Source organism: Antennarius striatus, chromosome 1, assembly GCF_040054535.1.
Source record: "Antennarius striatus isolate MH-2024 chromosome 1, ASM4005453v1, whole genome shotgun sequence".
Taxonomy (NCBI): Eukaryota; Metazoa; Chordata; class Actinopteri; order Lophiiformes; family Antennariidae; genus Antennarius; species Antennarius striatus.
In genome coordinates this window covers 17645707-17672349 of record NC_090776.1, presented here as the reverse complement: position 1 = coordinate 17672349, position 26643 = coordinate 17645707, and the positions used below count along the sequence as shown (strand labels likewise).

General features: G+C 38.8%; 1 protein-coding gene across 2 annotated transcripts in view; it reads right to left on the bottom strand.

The window, feature by feature from the left end:
* The window catches only part of myom2b (myomesin 2b), a 26211-nt gene extending 514 nt beyond the window's left edge, over window positions 1–25697 (bottom strand). The window contains exons 1-39 of one of the 2 annotated variants that reach the window (XM_068317560.1): window positions 25622–25654; window positions 23924–24027; window positions 20859–20916; window positions 20507–20661; window positions 20207–20293; window positions 18764–18852; window positions 18524–18574; window positions 18183–18347; window positions 17613–17774; window positions 17295–17436; window positions 16724–16923; window positions 16521–16574; window positions 16285–16412; window positions 15649–15832; window positions 15372–15546; window positions 15161–15282; window positions 14855–15042; window positions 14551–14677; window positions 14230–14408; window positions 13296–13410; window positions 12933–13095; window positions 12619–12725; window positions 11593–11637; window positions 11066–11202; window positions 10771–10915; window positions 10388–10450; window positions 9989–10056; window positions 9104–9217; window positions 7106–7193; window positions 6130–6168; window positions 5253–5358; window positions 4507–4573; window positions 3968–4064; window positions 3552–3588; window positions 2564–2586; window positions 2355–2410; window positions 2177–2266; window positions 617–742; window positions 1–210 (exon numbers count right to left, since the gene is read on the bottom strand). The exon at window positions 1–210 is cut by the window's left edge and continues 514 nt beyond it. In XM_068317560.1, coding sequence (XP_068173661.1) covers window positions 4–210; window positions 617–742; window positions 2177–2266; window positions 2355–2410; window positions 2564–2586; window positions 3552–3588; window positions 3968–4064; window positions 4507–4573; window positions 5253–5358; window positions 6130–6168; window positions 7106–7193; window positions 9104–9217; window positions 9989–10056; window positions 10388–10450; window positions 10771–10915; window positions 11066–11202; window positions 11593–11637; window positions 12619–12725; window positions 12933–13095; window positions 13296–13410; window positions 14230–14408; window positions 14551–14677; window positions 14855–15042; window positions 15161–15282; window positions 15372–15546; window positions 15649–15832; window positions 16285–16412; window positions 16521–16574; window positions 16724–16923; window positions 17295–17436; window positions 17613–17774; window positions 18183–18347; window positions 18524–18574; window positions 18764–18852; window positions 20207–20293; window positions 20507–20661; window positions 20859–20916; window positions 23924–24006 — 4242 coding nt within the window. In that variant the 5' untranslated portion in view covers window positions 24007–24027; window positions 25622–25654 and the 3' untranslated portion in view covers window positions 1–3. Of the gene's footprint in view, window positions 211–616; window positions 743–2176; window positions 2267–2354; window positions 2411–2563; window positions 2587–3551; window positions 3589–3967; window positions 4065–4506; window positions 4574–5252; window positions 5359–6129; window positions 6169–7105; window positions 7194–9103; window positions 9218–9988; window positions 10057–10387; window positions 10451–10770; window positions 10916–11065; window positions 11203–11592; window positions 11638–12618; window positions 12726–12932; window positions 13096–13295; window positions 13411–14229; window positions 14409–14550; window positions 14678–14854; window positions 15043–15160; window positions 15283–15371; window positions 15547–15648; window positions 15833–16284; window positions 16413–16520; window positions 16575–16723; window positions 16924–17294; window positions 17437–17612; window positions 17775–18182; window positions 18348–18523; window positions 18575–18763; window positions 18853–20206; window positions 20294–20506; window positions 20662–20858; window positions 20917–23923; window positions 24028–25621 lie in introns of both variants that reach the window. The other variant, XM_068317568.1, reaches the window with a different exon arrangement.
* Window positions 25698–26643: the final 946 nt, after the last annotated feature.

The following is a 26643-nucleotide window of genomic DNA, read 5'->3' as shown; positions in this document are numbered from 1 at the left end:
TTTCTACTTTTTCCTAGTGGGAGTTGGACTCTTCACCCCTCTTCCGGCTGCTTTGGAAGGGGAGGGGCTAGGAGCAGAGGGGGCAGGGCTCGGGGCAGCCTGGGTCTTGGGCTGAGGGATGTCAATGGGGAGCTTGGGAGGGATGATTGTTTTAGGGGTTAAAGTTGGCTTTGCCTCTGGGATTTTTTCTCCATGACGGTACACACTGACCTGAAGAGAAAGAGAGTTCATCACAGAACAATTTTAATGATATGCATTGAATCTTAGCGTTAGTATCTGCACTAATAAATATTTTAGGCAAGCACAATACAAAAATCTAAATACGAGAATTTAAAAATATTGTGGGAGATACAGTAAATAGGTACTATTTAGTCCTGTGGGAGATAAATGCTACCTATATATCTCCCACGGGACTAAAACAGTCAAATCTCATTTGGACAAATCTCAGAATGTCAGTTATCAGCCTTGTAATGCTTCTGAGTTACCCACAAGTACAACCTCAAAAATATTTCAGTTGGGTCCCACTCAAAAGACAAAAAAATGTGCTACAAGTGGTCAGAGAGACTTCTGAGCTCTGAGTAAATCCTGTCATTTGCAGAGCAACAAAAACACTTACCACTATATCCACTGACTCTCCTCCATATTTGTTCTGGACAATCATGGTATATCTGCCAGAATCCTCCATGGAAACACCTTTGATCGTAAGACTGGCAAACTTGCCTTGGTCCAGAGAGACCACGTACTGAAATATGTAATCAAATGTTAGGAAAGGAACAAACATAATAAGAAGTTTAGCGTCATTTAGCATTTAAAATTCCTGTTTTATTTGATGTATCGTTTAGCCAGAGCAGCAGCATGAACTCTGATTACCACCTCAATTTAGCAGAAGCTGAGCTCTGCAAGTAGGATTTGGTAAACACAAACACTAATGATCTATTCCAATTTATGCTTTTCCACTGAGCCCTGCTGGCTCAACAGAAACAGGGTAGAGATAAATGCCAATAAGAGATATTACATTTGAGATCTCTTGATACCAGACAGCTATTGATGTTTGAGTCTGTATTGGTATTCGTCAGACATTTGACTCTACATAGAATGTAGTCTGACTTACACTTTTCTTTCTTTCCTTCTTTCATACCTTCCCGCTCATTCGACATTTGAACATTTCTATGAAATGGCACTCATAGAAAACTGTATTTGTGAGATAATAAAAGCTTAGTTAAATAAATGAAAGATGAAATATAAAGATATTTGCAATATCTTACCAGCATATATAGATACTGTAGGATAGCCAATATCCAGTCATCTATTTGTTGGCAATTTCTCTGCAGTTATAAACATGTATATGTATATTGTACAGTAAGTGTAAAACAAAATGTGCTATGACTGCAGTAGTAGTGATAACAGTGGTACTCTGAGCACAAGGATTTATAAATCTCTGATGTGCAACATGTAAGCCAACTTGTGCCTTTATAGCTCATAGTAATACTTAATCCTTTTCTGAATGTCAGGGCACTATTTCATTTATCTTTCCCTATTTTCCTGTTAGTATCATCAGACACATCTGTTGTGTCTCTGCAGGTTTGACACATTCCAAAGGTTTGGAAACTGCATCAACAAGGATGTCAGGTGTTATTTTCCATAGATTGATTGCAGGTAAGGCAATGAATGGAAAAGTGGGTAAATATCAAGAATTTAATTCTCCAGAACTACTACGAGCTGCAGCATGCTGATGGTGCTGAAGGAGCCTCCATTGACCGAGGAAAGATCATAGACTGTACTGAGTGGTAAGTTGGGCATTAAGTTATAAGAGGTTCATTTAGTATTAACAGATCCAGGAGCATACTGACATGCATGACCTTCCAGCAATGTAATCCCCAAAAGGAACTTAATCAAGAGTGTGTTAATTCCATTTATTTGTTGAAGAACAAATCAGAACCGCATTTAAAACATGTTCCAATTAAACTCAATAGCAGCATGGGGTAGATCTTTCTGAAGGGGGGTGCTGCCATCAAAGGGGTTGACCTCATCTGGAGGTTGTGCCAATCAATTAATAACGGACAACCCCAAATATTTTCAAAGTGCAGAAACCTCAATAAGGGTGATCATTATTCTTCAGAAAGGATGTAAAGTTTGGGTGATAGTATGGGAGTTAACAAATAAAGATTAAAATTACCTGATCGTCAGGTTCCACCTCTGCTCCGTTCTTCAACCATGATACTTGAGCTTTGGGGTCTCCACACACCGTACATGTTAAACTCAGGGTCTGAGGGTGGAACAAAAAAGTAACCTTTTCAACAAATGCACTATTTCATAGGGACAACAACCACTCAGTCACACAATTTCACACATGCCTTCTTTTCCATAATGGTGACGACATCAGGCAGTCCTCCAATGACTTTACCACGATCTGAAATAGAACATTGCTTTTTTTTTAAACTGAGAAAAATGTCCTATTCTTAGTCATCTGTAAAACAACTTCACACTTTGAGACAATTTCTGTTCTTTTTTTAAAGTAGTAGCATTAAACTAGGAAATATGAAGAATATAAGGGTGGACTCACTCTTCTCAGCATAGGCCTCAGCCCTGAAACAAGCAAAGAAAAGTTCAAGCTGATTCTCTTACACTTCCATACTATAAATTACAAACAGTAATCCAATTGAACAATAAAGGTTTTGAGAAAAATCTCAGAATATTGCAATTTGCACAGGGACTTGATGGAATTTTTTCATGGGAGAAATGATATTGCCATGTAATAACTGGGTGAGGGCAGTCAGATCAGCACGAGAGGACCAGAGGTCAGCCCCAGGACCAGATGGTTAAGGGAACCCTGCTCTCCACTCGGCGTGTTGATGCTTAATCAAAAGGCCAACAGGGTGTCACTTGTTTCAATATGCTTGTAAAATCTTGTGTTTAAATACCACTCTTTGAATGTTAATTAGAAGTGGGATTTGGAGCATTTCCGCTCTGCATGCACCGCATACTATTTAGAAAGTCGATTGATTTTTCTAAACAGATTGAAAAATTCAGTGTGTGGGGTGCTGCTGGGGCCAAAGAGCCCTAAAGCATTTCTATTTCATTACTTCTTCTAATTTAAGCAGATATGATAATTTTCCTGGACTATAACAGACAGCGAGGCACTGGATCTATATAGTGTGGGTCGTCATAAATAAAACTAAAGTTCTGTTTTCTTATGCAATGACAAAAAAATGTCATAATAGCTTCTGATTTTTTCAAGTGGAGAGATAAAACAGCAGCAAAGTAGATGGTCTAGCTTGACTGGGCTCCTATATGTAGTTCATATATTCTTTCTATTGTGACACATTGTAAATTAGCTTTCTTGATTTTTCATATTCAAATTTAACCAGAGCCCCTCACTAAGAAAAAGAAAATGACATTTCTTTACGATTAATAGTGACTTTTTTTTCTCGAAACTATGATATAGAGCAGCCTAAAGCATCGCGAAATAAATGTGAAATGTGAGATGTTAAATTACACAGATGAGTTAGTACACATAAAGGCAACACTAACGGAACAAGTGTGGTTCTTACTTGAGTTTCTGGAACTCTGTAAAAGCTTTCTCATATACTGAAAAAGACAACAACAAAAACAATGTTCAATAAACACTTTGTAACACAGAAATTTGTTGATATATTATCTGAATCAATTCCTTATGGAACATTAGTTCAAAACTGCAAACTTCATACAGACAGTTTGGGTTTGAGTGTTTGATGCTCAAAAGGTTGAAGAGTCACTTCAAAATTTTAAGTTGCAGGTTTATTTTGAGGACGCCATAAAAACAAGTACCAATTTTTTTTTGTACTATCAATGAAAAGAGCGAGTGACACTTGCAGCAAAGGAGCAAATGAAACTAAGACAGAGAGAGAGAGAGAGAGAGAGAGAGAGAGAGAGACAGAGACAGAGAGACAGAGAGAGAGAGAGAGAGAGAGAGAGTAAATGCACTGACCATCACCGCTAAGGTCCAGTGTGCGTTTATGCGAATTTTCAGGGTCGGTGATCACAATGGAGTACATTCCTTTATCCCTCTCTGATGGCTCAATCACCTATCAATCAAACAAATAAGCCAAAGTTAATAGGCAAAAGGCACGGTAGTGCAGTGGGTAGCGCTGTCGCAGCACAGCAAGGCAGTTCCCGGTTCGCGTACCGCTCTGTGCGGAGTTTGCATGAACTCCCCGTGTTGGAAGAAGCGATATTGAAAATGGATAGATACTGTAATTTCTACTCTCATGCCTTATAAAACATTCAAACAAAACAAAACAAAAATTCTATAATGCTAAACATCATTTTGATTGTCACATGCTTGTATTCATCGGCTACCCTTGGTGAGATGTGTTCAGTTCATCTAACAAAGCTACCCCGGTATCGCCTCTACAAAGTTAGTCTGAGCAACAGCAGTATTGCCTGAGTTTCTTTGACATCACAAAATTACTCTTCTGCGATCCACTTAAAAGGCATGTACTGCTCAGCAATGCACAGAAGTTATACCTCCATTGTTGCCATAGAGGGGGTTCCTCCAATCGTAAACTTGTCACTGTGGGAAAGTTTAGTTTCACTGAGGAGAAGAAAAGAGAGGATTGTTTAGTGCATGTGTGTGTGGGATGGTGTAGTCGGAACTAATGGAAAATCATGTTTACATGCCTGCCTAATGTTACTCACAGGGATACCAATTTCTCTCTTTTACTGTCTGTTGCTCTCACACACGCTCACAGAAAACCAATGGAGAGACTAAAACACACACACTGGTGACATTCTTTCTTTCTGTCTTTGTTTGTTTGTTTGTTTGTTTGTTTATTTGTTTGTTTGTTTGTTTCTCTCTTTCTTTCATGTTCTTGCATTCCATCCATATTTTGTCATCTCTGGGGTACAATAGAGTGCTTTTAAGAACCGTGTCTCTTTATAGAAGATGATAGGTGTGTGGGATTTTATTTTTTGTCGCAATACAAGGCAATTTTTCTGCAATCACCAGGATAATGAAAACACTTTTCAACAGCCATCTCAAGTTTTATTATGTGGCTTATTGTTTTTGCTCCTCTCTGTGGTTTAACTAGAGAGAAAATCAAAATAATGTTTGTGGTTAGCATGTTTATAGGCTGACTTAAAAGAATACCCTTATTTCTACTAAAGCCCCTGCTATGACAACAGAAACTAGATTTATTGTTATGATTATTTTCTTCCTCTTAGTAGTTCTTTGGTGGCTTTGTGGTAGTATTAGACGTGCTTTCATTCCTTACCCATGATACCAACAGATGTTCATCTCTGAGGTGTAATACTTCATGTGACATTGTAGCTGAATGCCTGTTGCAGTGCAGTTAATCACCAGTTCTGCTGCACTGGCTCCTAGAGGAATTGATGGGAGGTGATAGAGGTTATGGAGGCCATGTTTGAAATCAGAATCACATACTCTACATGTTTTCCAATAGCTAGTGGATTACATGGCGTCTTTCTGCAGAGAGAGAAATAGGATGCACAGGTCATACTGAATCAAATGTCCATCTGCAATTATTTCTTATATATTCATTGTATGAGTTCCATTTTGATATTAATTATTGGACCTTTGAATGCAGGAATACAGGAATAAAAAGGGAGTGTAGACTAGCTGTATGCCACATTCAAGTAAGAAAAAACAACGGAAGAAAAAAAAAATTTTTTTAAGGCCCTAGTACCCAAAAGAGTTATATTCTACACTATAACTGTGTGGGACTATGCTCACTGCACAAGTGTACAAGTGTGTCATCCACCTGGTCACATCACCATGGTTTCCCATTATCACAGTAATGAAGCCTCTTCTCCTGTGCAACCACGGCTGTAACCGTTGCTGCAGAGCTGTCAAGAAACTGTCTCTTAAAATAGGAGTAAGATGCTCCTCCACATTGTCACTGTGACAGCGCAGAGAAATTTTAAAGCGATTTCACCACATGACGGCATGATGGCCAAATGCTTCCAGCATGACAACTTCTGCCACATGCTGATAAATTTTGTGTGTTTGTGTCTGTGTGTGTGTGTGTGTGTGTGTGTGTGTGTGTGTGTGTGTGTGTGTGTGTGTGTGTGTGTGTGTGTGTGTGTGTGTGTGTGTGTGTGTGTGTGTGTGTGTGTGTGTCAGATACCCACCAGCCAGTTGGCTGATCTTGTTGATGGCGTCGTCAAACACTAGAAGACAAGCAGGGAATCACGGGGTCAGAGAAAGAGCCAAAAGCGTGAAGAGCCGCAATGCTGCCCTCTAGTGGCTTCATACAAATCTCAGCATAAAACCAATCAGACCCTGTGGTCACTGTAGCAAAAATGTCCACATATGTCGTTTTGCTTTGATTTAGATTTACAAATGCAACTGTAAAATTATACATTTGTTGAGAGTAAGTGTGAAATTTCATTTGACGAAAGTGAAATTTATTTTGTGTTCCAACATAATGACTCTGAGTCAGTGACATACATTCCGACAAATATGCATCAGAACAAATGTTACCAGTGTTTCTTTATTATGACACTAAAATTATTCATATGTTGGCTTGTTTTAACGGAGTTGTATTTGCTAAATTTTAAAGTGCATTTTAGACAAGTTATCTCAGCGTCTTAGTTGTCATTACCAATCAAATTACTTTTGGACAGATCCGGTTTTCCTGACATATTAGTCTCATACACAGTAGATAAACACTGATCTGAAGGACAGTCATGATCAGTTGTGTTATGAAAATGCACACACAACTCTGAGGGTGAAGGACTAGGAAGTTGCAGCTGAAGTTTATTTTACTCAAACTTTTAGAGGAACATTAAAACGGATTTTCTCAGGATTAAACACAGCCAGCAGGTGAGCAAGCTGTCACATGGCAAAAAATGATTTCATACCGAAGGTGTGGGATTAGAAGGTGCGCTAAATATTCACCTGTTTAGCATTTAATGATACAGAGTATAGGTCTGGAACATACTGTACGTTTATGTGATCTACTTGTAACAGGATCATGCCCTTATTCAGTTTGCAAAGGACATTCTTATCATATGTTACTAATTATTATTGCTCAGTTAATCAGTAGGATAAATTAATTCGTGAAATTAACAAGTGAGATATATTAAATTGATATCCTATATTTACCTTTTCCAGAAATGTCTATCTGACTCATATCTTTTCCCCTGTCGTCACTGATGGTAGCCTTATAAATTCCTGTGGTCTTCAATGAAAACTGGAGGAGGAAACAAAACAGAAAGCATAAATCAGCTGAGCTCATAGTTTGATCAGCACTTGGTATTGAGTGGGTGGGTATTGGGGGTAACTGGGGTCTTCAGGTCGGCACCCTCCTTCCTTGGTGTTTTGTTGATAGGCCCACCACACCTCCACTGGGCTCAATGGTGGACACTGGAGTCCCAGGGTGTCCCCTTCTATTTTTGCACCTGGATGGTTATTTTGATATCCAGTTGGGGGCCTTTCTTTCTATCCATAGCCATTTGCTGTTTCGTGGAGCAGCCTCTGACAGCCATTTGACGGATAGTCGGAAGATTTGTCATCACAGTCCAATTTTCCTAAGGAGCTTGGTTGTGAATGTGGCAGTAGAGCCTCTACACCAGCCGTCCACGGAGGCACCTGGGTACATCAGCCGTGTTGTTCTGCCTCTGCCTCAGCTGCTATTTCCACATACAGTATATCAGTCGCTTGCGTTGATACGCTTCACCAACTGTAGCTCCCATGGTACAGTTTGTGCTGCGATGAACCCCAGACTTCTGGGAGGTTGACCACAAGACCAAGTCCAGCCTGAGGCTGGTTTTAATGATCTGAGGTGGAAAGATGAGTTCTAAGTCGACCTACATCCTCCAGTCCCCGGCAGAGTCCTTAAAGGTTGCGTCCACTCTTGCAGATAGCTTTGCTGGAAGTTTTCCTGCTCTCACATAAGGAGTAGTATTTGAGTGTCTAGATGAGTGGCTCTTAACCTGGGTTCGATCGAACCCTAGGGGTTCGGTGAGTCGGTCTCAGGGGTTTGGCGGAGAAGGAGGTCAAGACAAAACACCCGATGTGTCGGCAAAAAGGAAAGTGGTTGGATGAATATGTGCAACCTGAATTTACATGTACTGTATAACGGAACGCAATGGGAGTCAGCGTTCTGCATGATTTGCAATGTAAAGTTGAGCAACTCTAGTCTCGCACTGGCAAGAATAAAGGAACACTTCCTTAAGCTGCATGGAAAACAAAAGAAACAGACTTTGCTGTGAAAATGACATCAGAGTAGAACTTGCCAAGTTGAAGCTACGCATATCTGAACTGGTCTCTCAATAACAACAACAGAAGTCACATTGATTTGCAGGTAGGTCATTTCATGTGAGTTCATGCACTGTCTTGGTTTTGAAAAAGGTGACATTAATGCACAATTCATTAAATACACCAGTAAAACATACACAATATTTTCTGCACTATAAGGCGCACCTAAAAGCCTTTCATTTTCTCAATTTCTTATAATCCAATGTGCTTTATAAAAATAAAAAAAAGTTTTAAAATAGACCATTCATCGAAGATGAGTTTTCAGGTGTGTTTTATAATCCGGTGTGCTTTATAATCCAGTGCGCTTTATGTATGAAAATTTTTATTAAAAATAGACCATTCATTGAAGGTGCGCCTTATAATCCATTGCACCTTGTAGTGTGGAAAATATTGTACTTATGTCTTAAATTTGAAAAAAAAAACTGAAAAAATTACTGAAGGAGGGTTCGGTGAGTGAGCATATGAAACCGGCAGGGTTCAGTACCTCCAGCAAGGTTAAGAACCGCTGGTCTAGATATTAGAGGAGGAAGGGCATTGTTAGTAGTTCCTCTTCTTTTCAGGGTGATAGCCAGCTGTCTTGGGACCTGGTAAACTATAGACTAAATTGTAAACTAAACAGGGGAACATACAGAATGTATAATTGTTGGACTTTAAATGTGAAAACATGGTAATGCCTGTTGATTTTTAAAAATCAGAGAAATGCTAAATTGTGTACTAAAAAAAGAGTCAATATAGTATCTGCATCCTGGTATGTACCATACAATCAAATATTACCATTGTTCGCTGTTTTGTACACAGTTTCATTTTCCTTTCAGGAGATCGACAATAATGAAGGACAATTACCAGTTTAATTGGCAGCTTACAGATGCCTGATCCAAGGTCAGGCTTCACATCAGGGATGATCTCTGTATCTTCTTTATACCAGTGGAACTGTGACTCTTTCTTCAAGTTAGCAACCTATGACAAAAACCATCTCAATTATGATTCAAACATTCAAAATAACTATCAATGACAGAGTTTTTTTTCTACTTGCTCTAGAAATCATTTATGAGTCCTGGGTTTGGATGTGTTCAGCTTTATCTTTCCATCTAAACAACAGCTAAATTCTACCACATCCATTAGAGGCACTGCAGGTAAAATCAGCAACATAAACTCACTTTTGTTCCAATCATACACACCTGTTAGCAGCGCCATTACTATTGTACTCTTCCAAATTTGTGCGTTACAAATTTCCAGTCCAACATGTCAGTGATATGTATATACAGAATTTTATGTGGTGGTTAATTGAAAGTATGAGTTGCAGTTCTTTTTTTCTAACGGATGAACGCTTGTTTCATCAAGAAGAAAGCGGCCTGTGATTCTTTTTAATGAATATTTTATGCCGAAGCTATGAGAGGAGCCAATTTCATCAAAATTATTTGGAAAGAATCATTCACACTAATACTAACTGCATTTGCTGCATATGTTTAGATTTAGAATAGCACATATATTTGTGTCAAACAGACGTCTGCTTCTGTTTGTCTTGAGGTTTTGAATCAATCCTTCATGTTAACAAAGGGAATCCTAATAGTGTAATTGTGGTTGTTTTCAATCTGGACATTATCATTATGCAGAAATATTGCATTCTGTAGTCAGCCACCATGAAATTGGTAATGAGCTATCTGCATAACAGCCTCCCATTTGTTTAGAGTGTAAATATTCAATAATTATTGAGTTGGCTGTGTTTACCTTGCAGACCAAAGTCACGGAACAGTCATCTCCCACCTGAAGTGACAGGAACTCACTGAAGTGGGGGCCTGTTGTGGATAAATGGAGAAAAAGGGATACTTATATTACTTCTGGATCTTAATTGCATGAGCTCTGATAGCTGTTTTGTGCTCTTGCTAATACACATTCTCATGCATGTACTGTAATTGTTCCACAAACTTCTAGATGTTAATTAGAATTTGGTCCATTTTGAGCTTTAAGGTTCAGATTTACTCACACACACAATTTCTTCCTTTACTCTTCCCCACATACTGACTATTTAGATTAATAGTCCACCAGGTAACTTGGTGTTGCGCTGGTCTCCGGATATGGCAAGCAAAACTCCTACCAGGTTAAAAGTGGATGATGTCTGTTTCTTACCCTCCTTGACCCTGATGTACTCTCTCCTCTGGTAGTCAGCCTCAGCCAACGCTGCCTTGAAAGCTGTGTGTACATGCAGATGCACATAGAGGATAATTAAAACATCAAAGTGCTGCCAGTAGCAGCTATAGAATCTCTCAGCGGATTAGGTGACTGTTGGTCCCCCGAATGAAAGCAGAATCATAAATTGTATACAAAAAATTATTCACCAGCAACCCTTCCCGCTCTCCAAATGTATCAAGTGGAATCATTTTTATAAGGCAGTCTCTTATGCTACAGTTATGGTACAACTATATAATACAAATGTCTCAAGGGGTTGAATTTATTCTGACTGATGATTACACAACAAAGATGTTCATAGTGAGAAATCAGGCATCTCTCACCATCTCCAATCAGGACCAGGGAACTCTGTGCTTTGCCTCCTCCATCTGTGATCTGGCAAGTAAATGTCCCCTCATTCTCCTCGGTGAAATGGTCCATGATGAACTCAATGATACCTGTGGAGACGTCATGACCCATCTTGTTGGGCTGTGGAAAAATAGGTGGAATGATTGTTGTTAAAAGGCCATAATGCTTTCAAAGATAGATTTAGTGAATGTGGATTTTTTTTTCTGTGATATTAAGGCTTTAATGTTGCAGCAAGTTACTTTTCATGCCTCCAACCACACTGTATCTTACACTAGTTCCAGACAATTCCTTGTTGTTTGCAAAAAATTTGTAGGTGACATTGGTGGAAATTTCCTCAACCTGCAGCCAAAATCTCATTCTGCCTCTCTCTAAAATCTTATAGTCCAACTCAGATTTCAGTGGGATGACTAGAAGAGACAAGAATATGTTATGGGTTAAAAAAAAGAACAAAAAACATTATTGCAGTCTTTCACTCATAACAAAATCAAACTGTTAGTAAGAGAGAAGGAGAGAAGATGAGAAGCACAAGAATAACGGGACAGATGAATAATGGTAAGGCAGGTGATGCAAAGACAGGTAAGACTGTTAAGAATAGATAAATATCAAAAAGAGAAATTGACACCTAAAAAGAGTAAAGAAATCTGATGTTCAAAGTGAAGTCAGAACAAAGAAAAATGGAGAGGGTGCGTGAGACAGATTGTAGATGCAGCAGAAGGAAAAAGTGTATGAGAAAAGAGATTAAAAGGGACAAGATGAGAGATTATGAGAGATGGAGAAAGTCAGCCAGGGTTGCTTACTTGGATGTCTGATAGCATAGCTGAGTTCCAGCATCTTTCCCAGCTCTGAAATGTGAAGAAAAAAAATTATTCATTATGTGCAGCAATGAGTCCAAAAAAGCAACTGAAATACATTTTACATTGCATGCAGAGTAGTTTCATCGTGCAATTTAAGCAGGTGATTCAAGCAGTCATTACTGTAGTTGTTTGTAATAGGATGAGGCAGGCACTTAGATAGCTGAAGAGAGGGTGATACATTATGGCTGAATGTTCTTTAAACCCTGCATCTGTGCCCAAAGGCCCACTTTTAAACAGTGCTGTGTTAGTGTATTAAATGTGATATAAGAGATACACAATTAACGTGTACACTAGGAGTTCAGAAAATATTTGTGAATAAAAAAGAAAAAATGAAAAAGAACTGTATGCCAAATGGGAAACAATCAGTGCAGGGCACACTGAATAACATATTACAGTCCAGAAGCGTAGAGGTGCAATAGCAGGAAAAAATGTTGTGAAACTTTTTTGACAGAAAGTCATTTGCCAAGATGACAAGGTTTTAAAATGCACACACCGCCTCAAGCGTGGTGAAATTTTGGAAGCAACGTACTCCCTTTCCATTCATTAGATGTGAAATGATTTTTTTTTTTGCCTGTACACCAGTGTGAACGTTTTTAGTGTCATACTCATTCCCTTCATACTTAACCCATCCTGTGCTGCACGTAAGTCTCCCAATACATAAATTACTTTGGAATTTCAGTTTAGAAATTCACACATGTTTAAATTTTCATGTGGAAGACAGGAAAGATATTTGCATACACTTTCTTTAAAAGATGAAATGACATTTAATGTAATGTAAATGCTAACAAGGCCGTGAAGAGATAACAGTAATAACTCACAAGACATTATGTCCTCAGAAGTGAACTGTCTGCAAATAAATGAACTGACTGTAGATAGGAATTAGAATTGGGGGTTTTTTACGTTTAAAAGCCAGAGTATGGGTGTTTAAGGTCTGGAACAACACCTTCACTGTAATGGATGAAATCCTACCTTCAGGTGAGATTGAAAAGCTGGATGACACTCCATCCGTGTTGGTAACAGAAACAGAATACGTCCCAAAGTCCTCTTTGTCTGCATTCTTAAAGATCATCTTAGAGCTCGGATGAGGACACAGACAGCAGATGAGGTTTCACATTTGACATTTTAAAATTGTGTGTGTGTGTGTGTGTGTGTGTGTGTGTGTGCGCGCGCGCGCGCACGTGCACGCATGTTCGTGTGCGTGTTTGTGTGTACGTCCATGCGTGCGTGCGTGCGTGTGTGTGTGTGTGTTTATGTTTGCTCGTGTGTTTGCTGTGTAGTCTTACTGGTTTCCTTCAGTCTTAATCTCTATTCCTTTGGAGAAATCTGTGATTTCTTGATAGTTTCTCTTCCAGATGAACTGAGAGCCCTCGTTCATTTGGCAGGATTCAAATGACAGGACAATGTCACCTGACTTCTCATCCACAGCACAGGACATCTCTTGGGAACCTTGAATACGCAAAGACAATGAGACACACAAGCACTGATAAATGGATTATTATTTAAACACACTGAAGGAATACTGTGCATAGATATTTATGTTTCATCATATCTCTTTCACCATATTGCTGTTTTTGAAAAGGAACCAAGAGTACTTGACACAGACTTGATAATATCCTACTGTGTTCAAAGGAATTACTAAATGTTACCTGACACGGCACTGGCCTTCACAGGGTCAGAGGGCATTGAGGCCATACCCACTCCTGCGGCGTTGACCCCACACACTCGGAAAACATAATTAGTTCCCATCTCAAGGCCTGTTACCTGTGATACAGAGTACATATATGACCTCTAGTGTTATATTCAGTAGATAAGATAGTGATAGCGGGTTTACATCCTAAGATTAGCCGATAAAATGAAAGTTGTTACATTAAAATGTATTTTGTGAACACTGGATGTAATGCAGGGCAGCACGGTTTGAGTAGTGAGTGTGTGCGCGAGTGTTTGTCTGTGTCTCTGTGTGGCTCCGTGGGGCACCGGCGTCCCGCCCGGAGTTTCCCCCGCCTCGGAACCTCAGTCAGCTGAAATAGGCTCCAGCTCCCCGCAACCCGCAACAGCGAAACAAGTGGTTTGACAATGAATGAATGAATGAAGGATGAATGTAATGCAGTACCGTGAATTACCCACTAGATGTCATTATTACACCGTTTGATATGAGCATTTTACCACTGGATTTGAGGCTGAACAGATTCCCATGGCTTGGAGCAGTAAGGTATTATATAGAAGTTTAAAAACAATGTGATGTTGAAAAAGAGCCAAATGAGAGACATTCAGACATTAACATTAGTATTAGTCTGGAATCATGGAATAGTATATACTCCTTGCTGACAGTGATGGTTACATAAATCATAAGCATCTATTCTTTCCACTTTATTATTTTATGCAGTAAATTAAATTGATTGTCTTGGTTAACCAATGGAAGCAAACTTAATTATACAATGTTTAAGGGCATAAAAGGTTTGACATTTCACAGCTGAGAAGTAGGAATCATAATTTTAGGCTGAAAAAATGTCATTGTGCATTTAGATTATTATCTAATTGGTTAATTTAACGTTACAATTTACAATATCAAAATGTGGTCACCTTCAGGAATCGGTGACTGGTAGTTGTCTGATTGGACGTTTTCCACTCAGAGGTGCCTTCCTTCGCGTACTCAACATGGTAGCCTGTGATTGGTCCAGAACCATCATAAACAGGCTTTTGCCATTCAATCACTGCTGAATTATCTCTCACTTCAGTAAAAGTTAAGTCATAGGCAGGACCTAAAAGAGATACAGGAGTGAATATAGTAAGTGGAATCTACTCTTAGAGTTTTTAGGTAGATATGATAAGCTTGGAAAACACACAAACTTATATGTTATGGGTATGATGTTTTTGTCAGACACCAAGACGACCCCTACTAACCAGGCTCTGGTGTAGTCCAAGCTTCACAGGTGAAGTCAGCTGAAGGGTTGGAAGCTGGTCCAAGTCCAGCTAGGTTGGCTGCATATACACGGAACTGATACACTGCTCCCTCTGTCAAGCCCTCCACCTGTCAATAAAATGTTGTCATGGTTACAAGCATGTCGGTGGTTATTTTAAGAAACTCCAACTGACCAACAGAGGATAGTTGTAGTTAATGAGTGGTGACATTGGAGTTGAGACACCACAGTGCTTTTATTTATGCAAAAATTTACTTTAATTTTTTTAACACCAGATTTTATCATACCTTATAAAGTCTTTCTGTGAGTGGTGGGATGTTAACCTCCCTCCACGTATCTGTACCCCTACGTCTTTTGTCCACATAATATTCCTTGATCTTGGTTCCTCCAGAGTGGAGAGGCTTGTTCCAGTTCAGAACCATTGAATGGCCATCACAATTTAGCAAAGAGATGTTGTAAGGAGCAGAGGGGGTTGCTGAAAAAACATTACTTAATTAGTGCTTATAATTGCACCATCAGAATAATGATCATTGCGGATGATCCTCATTGTTTCAACAGTCATTAATATGAAAGACCATGAACAAAATACTGACTGAGGGCAGCCTTCACAGTGAGAGGTGCAGACTCCTGGGATTCATCGCTAAGACCCAGCTCATTGATAGCCTGGACACGGAACACGTAGGTTTCTCCTTTGGTCAGACCACTAACCACAAATCTGTAGGAAAAAGACCGCAAGTGTTCAAAGAATTAAAGAAAGATGCATTTCTGCAATTTTTTTTTTTTAAGTGTGGCTTGAAAACACACTTGGTGCTCCTGTGAGGCTTGTGATTGGCCGAGGTCCAATTCTTTGAATCCTTCACACACTGGTCGATGTAGTAGCCAATCAGATTGTTTGGTTCCTTTGGAGGAGCCCACTGGATGAGAACAGAGGTGTCTGTTTCCCTGGTAGAAATCACCTGCCCCGGAGCAGATGGCACACCTGAAAGACAAAAATGTATCTTAAGTCATATGACATAATTTATATGACAACAGATCACAAACACTATAGCGTAACACTACAAGGAAATGGACAGAGAAAGACCTCTGAGTTCCAGAGTCTCGACGGGTCCAGTTGGCTCTGACGGCTCACTGTTTCCATACATATTGGCGGACAAAATTCTGAACTGATACTGCTTGCCCTCTGCCAGGTCAAAGACAGCATAACGGGGAGATCGAATGGGGACTTGAGTGTTAACACGTTGCCACGCTCCACTATCTGCCAGACACTGTGGGAAGAGAGGTAGTTACTTTAGACACACAAATAATGGACAGAAAAGGGTACACTTTAAACTGAATTATTTCTTCATCTTTATCATGCACAAAGTCATTTTTAACTCTTCAGAATATAAGATGACATGGTCATTCAATGTCTTCACCTACTATCAGGCCATTAGCTTTAATAATGCTACAAATCAATTTTAGCGATGGCATTAAAATTGTTGAAGTGCAACGAAAAGTATTAGTCTTCCTACACGCATCTGAGTCACCTATTAAAGCTGTTTTGTGCCTCTGATTATTTAATTTCCAGTTAGTAAGAAGAGTTCCACATATTTTGACACACTGGCCTTTCAAACTAAGAGCGGGTGCTTTCAAACACGCAATTCAGATTCTAATTATAATTGTATTTACAGTGTAATTGCCAAAACACCACCGGTGACAGAATGACATTGGTTGTTACCTTTTCTATGTAGTACCACATAGGAACCTTGCTGGAATATTCAGGAGCTTTCCAGCTAAGAACCACATAAGTCCTGTCTATTTCTGAGGCATGGATTCCTGACGCCCGACCCGGTGGCTTCCCGACAGCTGCATGAAAAGGCATGTGTACACAGTTGTGCTGTTAGACACATATTTTTGTCCCCTAATTGTGTGTTGTAATAATATAGATATCTACACATTTTTGTAAAATCTCACCTTCAACTTCATCATGGTAGGACACAACATTCAGAGTTCCACCAAGTTTCTTAGCTACAGAAAAAACAATCAATTATTTGATTTTTGTCTGTATCCAAGGATATACAATAATTCTTCAATGTACAATAGGAAAAGAAGAGATGACATTTCTCAACACACATAAACTAATTCCCAAATGCACTGTTATATATTGTTGAACCCACCATGGAGCTTCTCAAATTCGGTGACATCCAGTGCAGCGATGGGATCAGACATGCGGGAGGCCTTGCTGATTCCATGGGAGTTGACTGCTCTGACCCTAAAGTAGTAGGAATGTCCTTCGAACAGCCCAGATATGGGGTACTTGCAAATTTTTATGGGGTGATCATTACATTGGGTCCAGTTTTCGGTTCCAACCTCACATCTGAAAATGATGATTAAAAGAGACAAGAAAGGAAATTTTTAAAAAACAAAATCTGAATTTTTTCCACGTTTATTTATTTATTTATTTATGATGTTTTAATGGGTTATAGGGTTTTTGTGATTATCGTGATGGATGTTAGCATCTACATTTGAATACAGAGGACTGTTAAGTGCATCAGCTGTGAGGTAGCGATGATATGCCCATTATAATAAATATTTGAGGCAAAGAGAGGCTCAGAGTGGAGAAGGAAATGAATGGAGCTGCACGCCTGAACACAACAGAACAGAATCTACATAATGACTTACAGTAAATGGTTTGGCTTTATGTTGGTCAGTTTATCTATTTATGGTGTTTTTATCAGTAACTCCTACTTGTCCACAAAGTATCCCAGGATTGGTCCCTCTGTGGTGGTATTTGGGGGCTTCCAAGACACAATGACATAATCTCTATTGGCATCATGGATCTTGATGTCCATAGGCGCACCAGGTGCATTGGGGACTGGGGGTGGACCATCTATACAAGAAGAGAAGCAGTGACATGTTGAAAAGTTGTTGTGGATTTTAATTTTTCAGATGGCCTCAGAGGCTGAGTCCTAAAATATGAAGGAGAGACGAATTTAAATCACCGTATGGTGTTTGATTTCCACTTGTCATCCCTCTCAAAATGTTCAGCCATCCACCACGTCTTACCTGAGACAGATACAAAAGCACTGTGATCTGCAGTGCCTCCTTTAGTGACCATACGTAGGGTGTAGAGGCCTTCATCATCTTTATAGAGATTAGGAATAGTCAGGGTGGTCACTCCTCTGCCAGTTTCGATCTTCACCCATTTAGAATCAAACAGACGAGTGTCTAGAAATGAGATGGGATCCTGGAGTCAGGGTCACTTTCTGCATAATTCCTGTATAAACCTTCCAAATGGCTGTATATTTTTATGAATTATACATGAGGTGTGACTGAATATAACTGCTTGTAATTTACTTTAACACCACAAGGCACCTTTATGTAATGTCTACCGACACACACATATTAAACGACCCATGAATTGGGGGTATATCATTTAAGTCCTTTTAAGCACTTTCACTATAATTAGTCATCAATAAAAAATAGTATCCGTGACACATTACCATTTTTCCACTGCTGTGCCTCGGGCTCCGTGTCAACTGGATTGGGTCTGTTAGTCACCGTGGCAGGCATTGTATATCAGTAGCAATTATACTGTAATTACTTTGTCATAAAATAGAGCTTAATGACAATTACCATCTCTGTACCACTGGGCCTCAGGCTGCAGGTTGGCCAGGTTAGGGCTCAGGGTCATGGAGGCAGACAGAGTAGCAGATTCTCCCTCAGTAGCAAACACCGGTCCAAACTTCTCCAGAAAAGTAATGTTAATTTTAGTGTAATGGATCTTAGGAAGCATCGCGGCTGAGAGGTCAGAAGAATGGAGCAAGAAATAAATCACAGATGAGATGAGAGGATGGGAACATAGCTTGCATTAACAGATTGTTTTTCACTCTCCTTTGAAAGGAGAAAACTGGCCCACTTTACATCCCAGTAGAGGTGCTAATCTCTTAATTTATGAACATATTTATGACGCTTACCTGTGAAATGCATCCATGAATATGGGCAAGACTCCTCCTCCTGCTTGTACCCTTTATTTAAAAAAAATTCACCACAATTAACCCTTATTAGAAATAATCTGTAGGGGTTTTTTTACCACTACATTCTGCTGTTATATCAAATAACAACAAGTTGATGAACCAACAGAAAGACAAGATAAGCATTCAGTGCATCATTTTTAGTGCCCAACATTTCTACAGTACAAATTTTCTTGGACTTACTCTTGACCACGACAGTGGCCTGACTGGAGGCCTGTCCATGATTGTTGCGAGCCACAGCAGTGTACTGGGCTGTATCATCAGTTGAGCATCTATAAATACACGTTATAACACAAGATTAGAAATCCCAAATGGTGTTGCCACTGGTTCCAGACTCTTGTATGTTGATTGAAATTTGTCTTTAAAACAACATGCAGATGTGTAATTAAAATCAATAGTGTTTCATCAGAACCACATTATTCAGCATGTGAGTCTTAATGAGGTTATTTGAATCAAGCTTCTGGATGACTGAGTAGTTTGGACATCATAAAGTAGATGTAAACAAGTGATAGTTCTTTTCGACCAGAATAGGATAAATTTATGGGAAATCTTCATAAAGTTTCTATATTTACATGACTTGTATTTCTAAATTAAGGAGCAATATCAAATTTGGACTCTATACTCTTTATCTCTCTCCCTCACATTTCAGAAACTTCATTTTGCATTGGTATCATCCTTTGAACCCATGTGGAGTGCATTGGTTGCTGGGAGGCTACACAAGGAGGCTACTTTGATGTTCCTGGTAGAAGTGGCCAAAGAAAATGAATACATTTCAATCTGGAGTATTTGCTATGGAGTAGTCAATATGTGTGTCTGTAAGTAACAGACAGCAGGAGCTACAGGCAATTGGATCCAAGGAAAGAGTGATGACTGAAGAAGAATTCTGTAGTATCGTGTAGCACTGAGGTCAGCAGCCGAACAGCTGAGCGTCCCATGACTGGAGATGGGCAGGACACACAGTCCATATCTGTAGTACCACAATCTACCTGCACTCACTGTCAGTCAGCTGGCGATGATGTCATTACTCCAGTATGCATTGTTATTCTGAGGGTACTGCTGAGAAACATTTCCCTATGTTTGAGATTTTCTTTGGTATTGAGGACATCACCAGTATCATGCAGAATAATTATAGATACACAGGAAAGGGGAGAGAGAGCAAGAAGACTCAGAGTGAAGGGATTAGGGGTGGAATTAACACATGCTACTGCTGAAGACCTAAAAATGGGGAGCTCTTCCTGTGAGCTGCCGGGGATTACTTTGTTTTTATATTGATTGTACAGTACTTGGTAACTTGTTTCCAAAAATGTTATATAAATAAAGGCTTTATTAGGAGTAATAGTAGTATTGTTTGATTTGTATAAATTATTTTACAGTCTATGGCCATATCAAAACATATGTATTAATGACTCATTAATTACAAGAACAGCCTGAAAACTATTTGCATCATCTTGGACGCCCACAAAGTCCTCTTTTGTTCAACCCATACCTGCATGTTATAATACAGCTGCAAAATACTTTGACGTTTCATTTTCAAAACATCACCTGTCTCCACACAAGACAATATACATTTGCATTCAAGATTATTGAATTACTGTATTTATTATTATCCTTTTTTTTTTACTATACCTTGGGATTTCCAGAGAGTGGACTCCACCTTTGGATTGAACCATGTAATTTCCAGAGGATACATCCAAGATCACATCATCTTTATACCTTTAAATAAAATAAATTGCATCTCGCCAGCATTAAGACATGTAGAACCATAATTGATTTTTCTTTTGCATGCATGATACATCATATCTCCTAAAATATATGCTAGCCCATTGCTATCATATCTGAAAATGAGAAACAGATATGATTACAACCTCTCTTCATGAAAGTCTGTTTTTCATTGATTACCATGTCAGGATTTTAGTTTTCACTCACCATTTTACGACAGGCATGGGAAAACCATCGACTGTGCAGAACAGTTTAACTGGAGTGTGTTCATACACGGTGTGAGATCTGAGCCTAGTGAGGAACTGTGGTCCCCTGATCATCGGCCCCTCGTACACATATTTATCCAACTTCTGCGTCTTTACCTAGAAAGGAATGCAGGAATATCAATGAAGATGATAAAAATACGTTTTACTCCAATCCATTTTTAAGTTATTAATCAATCATCATATTGAAATGTATAACATAAGCACTTATAAATGTACGCATATCAAGTGACATTTTACCACTATGAACTCTGGTTCAGATAATTATACCTACTTACTACACTCTCATTTCTTACCATTTCCTGGATGTGAGTGTATGTTCTGTGCTCGTACCGTTCCTCCATTGCCTGTGAGCTAAAGACAGAACACTGAGTCAATTTGCTACCATGTCCAGAAAAAAAAAAAAGTTGTTCAGGCTGAGAGTGAATTATGCAATGTTCAGACATGAATCTACAGAGTAGAAATTTATTACAGTATGTAATATAAGGTAAAAACATTTAAGTTTCAACAGTGTCATTAAGTGCTACAAGTACAAGTAGCACCGATTTCAAAACAGTCAAAATTGTGTATGAAACATTACAATGTTGCTTTTTTTCCAAATTATGTGAATGTGTTTGAGTGGAAGATATAAAAAGAATGTTTTATTAGAACCAAATTTCTAAAACATGTGTTTCTGCTAAAAACTGAGGCCTCATGCAAGTGCAGATCAGATCAGCTTTATCTGTTGAGTGCTGATGTCGATTTTAAAATGGGAATTTATCAGTTACTGTATCTTTTTTTTTTACGTCAGCCATGAAATGTAGATCATTCATCAGTGACCTCCCCATAGAGTCAGAAGAGGTTTAACGATTCTCCAATCTTACCTAGTCCTCCTGGGACCTGTCCCACCAATAATTAATGAACACAAGATGATGTGTGGTATCGAGTTGAGAGGATATTTTCTGTGGTTACTGTATGGATTATCTAGCGATGCGAATAGTTATCGCTCTAATAAGTTATCCTATCAGTAATGAGCAGTTCATTCCTGTTAATTCAACCAGCGTTAGGTGTTGCTGTACACCAGGTGGCAGTATCAGCTAATGTTGAAGAAGAAAAGGATAAACACACGTTGTTGTGCTCATGACTTCATCTCTCAAGATAGAGCCATGAAGCCTAGACTGGAGGGACAAACTTGTTGTCAAGAGTGTGGACATTTATATCATATATCAGGATGAGAAAGCATGATTTTAATTTGTAATTGCATGTCATCTTAAAGTCTCGGTCTTCTGACACACAACCAGGAAGCATTAAATGAAATATTTTTGCTTATTACACCATGAGCTTTCCTACCTTTGTTTCTGAACTTTTTTTTAAAATACATGGGGAAAAGATACATGTCTTTATCAGTTATCTTATTGACTTTGATGATAAGTGTTATCTGTATAGTTTACAGTAGAGTCATGTGACAGGATGTATGAGCCTGCCTTACCAAACAGGCTATGAAAACAAACTCAGCCATGACCACTCTGATGATGAATGAACGTATAATTTCCTTTTTTTTTAGGCTCTTTTTCTTTAACTTCTCTGACAGGGAAAGTGCAGTCAAGGATAGTTAAAGCTTGCAGCTGATGTGATGCACAGAGTTTATACCTAGTGCTAATTCTCAACTTTCATCCCTGGTTGGGCTCTTTCACAACATGGCAGTACAATCTGAACATACATAATTTAAGTCCAATCATACATTACAGTTCAAAATTACATTAATGTGACATGCTAAAATGTACAATATGCATCAATTAAAAGCTTTGAGGGCTTTATAACACAGAGAACATTGTTGTGAATGAGACAGGCTCAATTTGTGTCATACATATACATGTAAATATTTTACACTGTACATTTAATTAAAATTTAAAGTTCTAAGTGGTAATAATTTTTTTCACGAACATTTGTAACAGCTAGTGATTAACAACACATGCACGCATCTTTAAAATCGTAGTGTACATAGCTGTATTCCCAGAGGTGATTACAGGCCTGTTGCCTAACAGCTAGGGATTTTCAGCAGCACCGACGCTGCAAACAGTCTATGTCGTCCATCAGTGCTGCCCAGAAAAACCTTCCAGCTCAAAGTTGCCCACCACTACTACCAGAAACAGAGGGGGCTGCCCCACAGTCCTGGAAGTCATAGAGATCCAGAAAAGCTTATAGTGACAGATGAAGCAGTTAGATTACAGAGTTTACTGTTAAGAGTTCGAGGCAAGAAGAGGCATCATTGCATATGAAGAGAGGAAGATTGGCCTCATGTAGCAAGTGAACGCCAGGTTTGGATATGATACTGTATGTTTCCACCATCTGTTTGTTTGTGGGTAAAGAAAGAAAGGTAAGAAAGGACTCCGTAGGCTTTGTCACCAGGCAGCAAATTAAACATGACATAACACTGAAAGCTTTATATTAAGATTCTGAAATAACGGTGAGGTAAAATAAGCTCCATGTGTGAGCAGAATCACAAAAAAAAGAGTTTGTTAACTTTGTTTGTTGGTTAGGTGTTTTCAGAAAAATGCAAAAAAAAAGAAAAAAAAGAAGAAGAAGAAGCAAGAAAAAGTAAAAAGCAGCAAGAATAAGATGGATTTTCACATGAAACACAGCAGCCAGAATACTCCACTGAAATCACACCCACAAACTCAGAAGCACACACATGAATGCTGTGACAAAGCTTGTGAAATGTGACAGGAAGTCAATATGAAGTTAGACAGTGTGTTGTTTAGAATACTGGCTGTTTCTTTTCAACATTTTTAATCAGTCAAGATCGAACGTTTTTCATTAATAGCATCTGATTCCAAACATTTTTCTATTTTATATCTGTGAAAAAACTTTCACAGACTTTGTCTGACAATGTGGACAGCTTATATAAAACTATAGAAAAATACTCAAACATGAAAGCAAATCCAGGGTGTTTCTGAACCCATTTGCGATCCTTGTTAAAGTCAGACAACTCACTCACTTGCTTCTGTGAATTTTTTTTTTTTTCAGTGTATTAACACAAAGGAGTCAATGAACATGGACGGAGATGATTTTTTTCCTCAAATATAGCCAGTATTTGCTCGTCAGAAAATGCTTTGTTCAGCCTTGGTTTGCATTCCAAAGCTGATTGTGAAACTGTAAGTACTGTATAGCTTTATGTCTGCTTGGTCTTGGAGTTAGATTAATGTTAACCAGGTTAGCCTAAAATCATCCAGGCTTTTAGGTCAGGTTATTTTTGTTATATTCAGTTTCTATGGCTGAATTTGCCACTTTAGTGATGGAAAAACTTGCTTTGGATCCAGGATTACTGTTAGTTTAATATTTTTGTTATACAAATCCAATATGTTATTTGAATTACATGTACCTGCTGTATTCTTTAACCACATATTGGCTTTGTTTGTGGTGGTACTCGTGGTTGTAATTCCCACGTTTGTTCTTCACTGACATGGCAACACTGTTGCTACTGACCTGTTGGATCAGCAACACACACACACACAAACACACACACACACACTCACACACACACAAACACACACATACACATACACACACACACACACACACACACACACACACACACACACACACACACACACACAGGCATGGTAACAAAATACGGTAGATCCTTGCATACAAGTAAGACTAGCAACAAAGTGACAACAACATTCTGCACACCGATACTACCAACACTAAATGATTATCAGAGTCATTCAGATTTGTCTCATGGAGACAAAGTAAAAATAAAAGTGGACAGAGATGATGTTTTAAATTATTATCTAGAAATTTTGAGGCTGTCAGAAACGAAATCTAAAGTATTCTTAGCAAAAATGTGTGTTAAGAATAGCATACAACATAATTCTTTGGACTACATCATCTCCTACAAAAGAAAAGCCCTCCTGGAATTTGGTCACGAGGAGTCGGAAACACCGACACTCAACCACACAATCTGTTCCAGGAATGACAAAGTGACATTTCATTGAGTTCAAGACATGGACAACACAGAAACACATGTTGCCGTATGTAAACAGGAACAGATGTAGACTATTGTTGGACCAATAGTGTCTATGTGCAGTTGAGGTCTACCAATGTTTTGCTCTTAATAAACATTCTGGACTTGTTTCAAAGATTTTTATTTATCAGTGATATGTGAAACTTTTTAAATGTATTTTTAATGTATTTTTTATGTTTTCCATTATGCACAGCAAAGCAAGAGTATAAATTTGTCTTACATCATGCACACAGTGGAGCATAATTGTTTTACATCACACTAAACCTCAGAGACCAGAAATAAGGTCAGATGAAACATAAAGCGACTCTCCCTCCCTTTCTCACCCTGAAAGCTACTGATACATGCTCCACTGGCAAACACACTCCTGATTCCACACATCTGAGACACTTGCCTCAACGTCAGTCACCATGATCACTGGAACCGTGCGTCACTCACTTGCAATGCCCAAAAATCGGAGACAAAACAGCCTGTCAATCATTGTAATGACATGAGACCAATAAACTGTGACCTTTACCACTTAAGTTAATTATGGCTGTTAAATTGAATGAAATCACATGTGTGTGCCATACAAAGCACCAAATCTTTTCACAGAAAATAATCTGGTTTCAGAGACATCTCTTTACTCAACGATCAGCCAATCCAAACTTACCATTACCTTTAAAATCAATGCAGTCCCAATTATTCCTTGCACGTATGTAGAACAAGTCAATGAATTTGACATGATCAGAAAATTATCGTTAAACTATAAATTCATATATATTTATGGTACATACACAGGACAACTGTCTTGAGAACAGGCAATCACGGCCATTTCCCACCAAAAATTTATGTAAAGCACAAGGAAACTAATTTTCTCCAATTAACTGCCACAGTCTTCATTTCTGATTATGGGCCATGCATCTCTGGTGCCCTGGTATGCCCTCTGTTCCTCCATCCAAATGAACCCACCTTGAATACTTGGGATGGGGGGGGTTTGCATTGAAAAGCTGATAATAGACAGGAGATAGAAAAAAATACATAATAATAAAGAAAACAAATTTGAAGTTTTCTTACCCCTTGAGATTTCCTTTGCAGTGACTTTGTCAGCCTGAATCCACAGGGAGACAGCCCAAACCAAGAACCAAGCCAACAAAACCACCACCCGTCTCCAACCGACCCCCACCTACCTCTTTCTAAGGCCTTATAAGGACAGAGCACTGCCTATATATAACCAGTATCCTTCAAGACTCAAGCAGACTACAACCAGGCAATTATTCAATTTACAGTTTTCCCATGACAGGTTTTTAATGGAGGCCAGCCTTCTGTCTTGGACATGTTATCTCAAGAACTGTTATACTACTTCTATACAGCTGCTAATTCTTCATTCACTGTATTGGAAGGTGGTGCTATACACTTACAAAGAGCAGCTTTAGCTCTTGATCATAGGATGCAGTAATGCACCAAGGCAGGTAATTGTATTTTATTCTGTACCAAATTGGCACTTGTTTTCAAATGACAAACCATAGTTATGACAATATTTCAGAGACCATAGTGCACATACATTCTGAGTTTGATCATTTCTATCAATTTAACATTGGAGTATTGTCAACATATATACAGCATTTTTACCTTTGTACCTAAATGTTGTAGGTGCGCTTTAGATGGTACAGAGGTGTCAAAGACTCAGACAGATCTTGCAACGGTGAGCATACTGAACTATGGCCAGGTCCTATTTATAAATCTAGCTACAGTTACAGCTAGACTATTCCTGACGTGGCATAAACGTGTGAAACTCATTTCACATCTGAAGTGAAATCATAAGACAGGGCAACAAGAAGTCATATCTGAGAAAAAGAGTGAGTGTTAACATGTGCACATGGAGGGTGAGTGGTCCAGACAGATAATGTAAAGCCAACCAGAAGATGAAAGGCAAGGGCATATATATGGACAAAATAAACAGAAACACACACACACACACACACACACACACACACACACACACACACACACACACACACACACACACACAAACAGATGGTAAGCTGTAAATTGTCTAAACTTCATGAACAACATGGTTCTCTCTGGAGAGAGCAGTA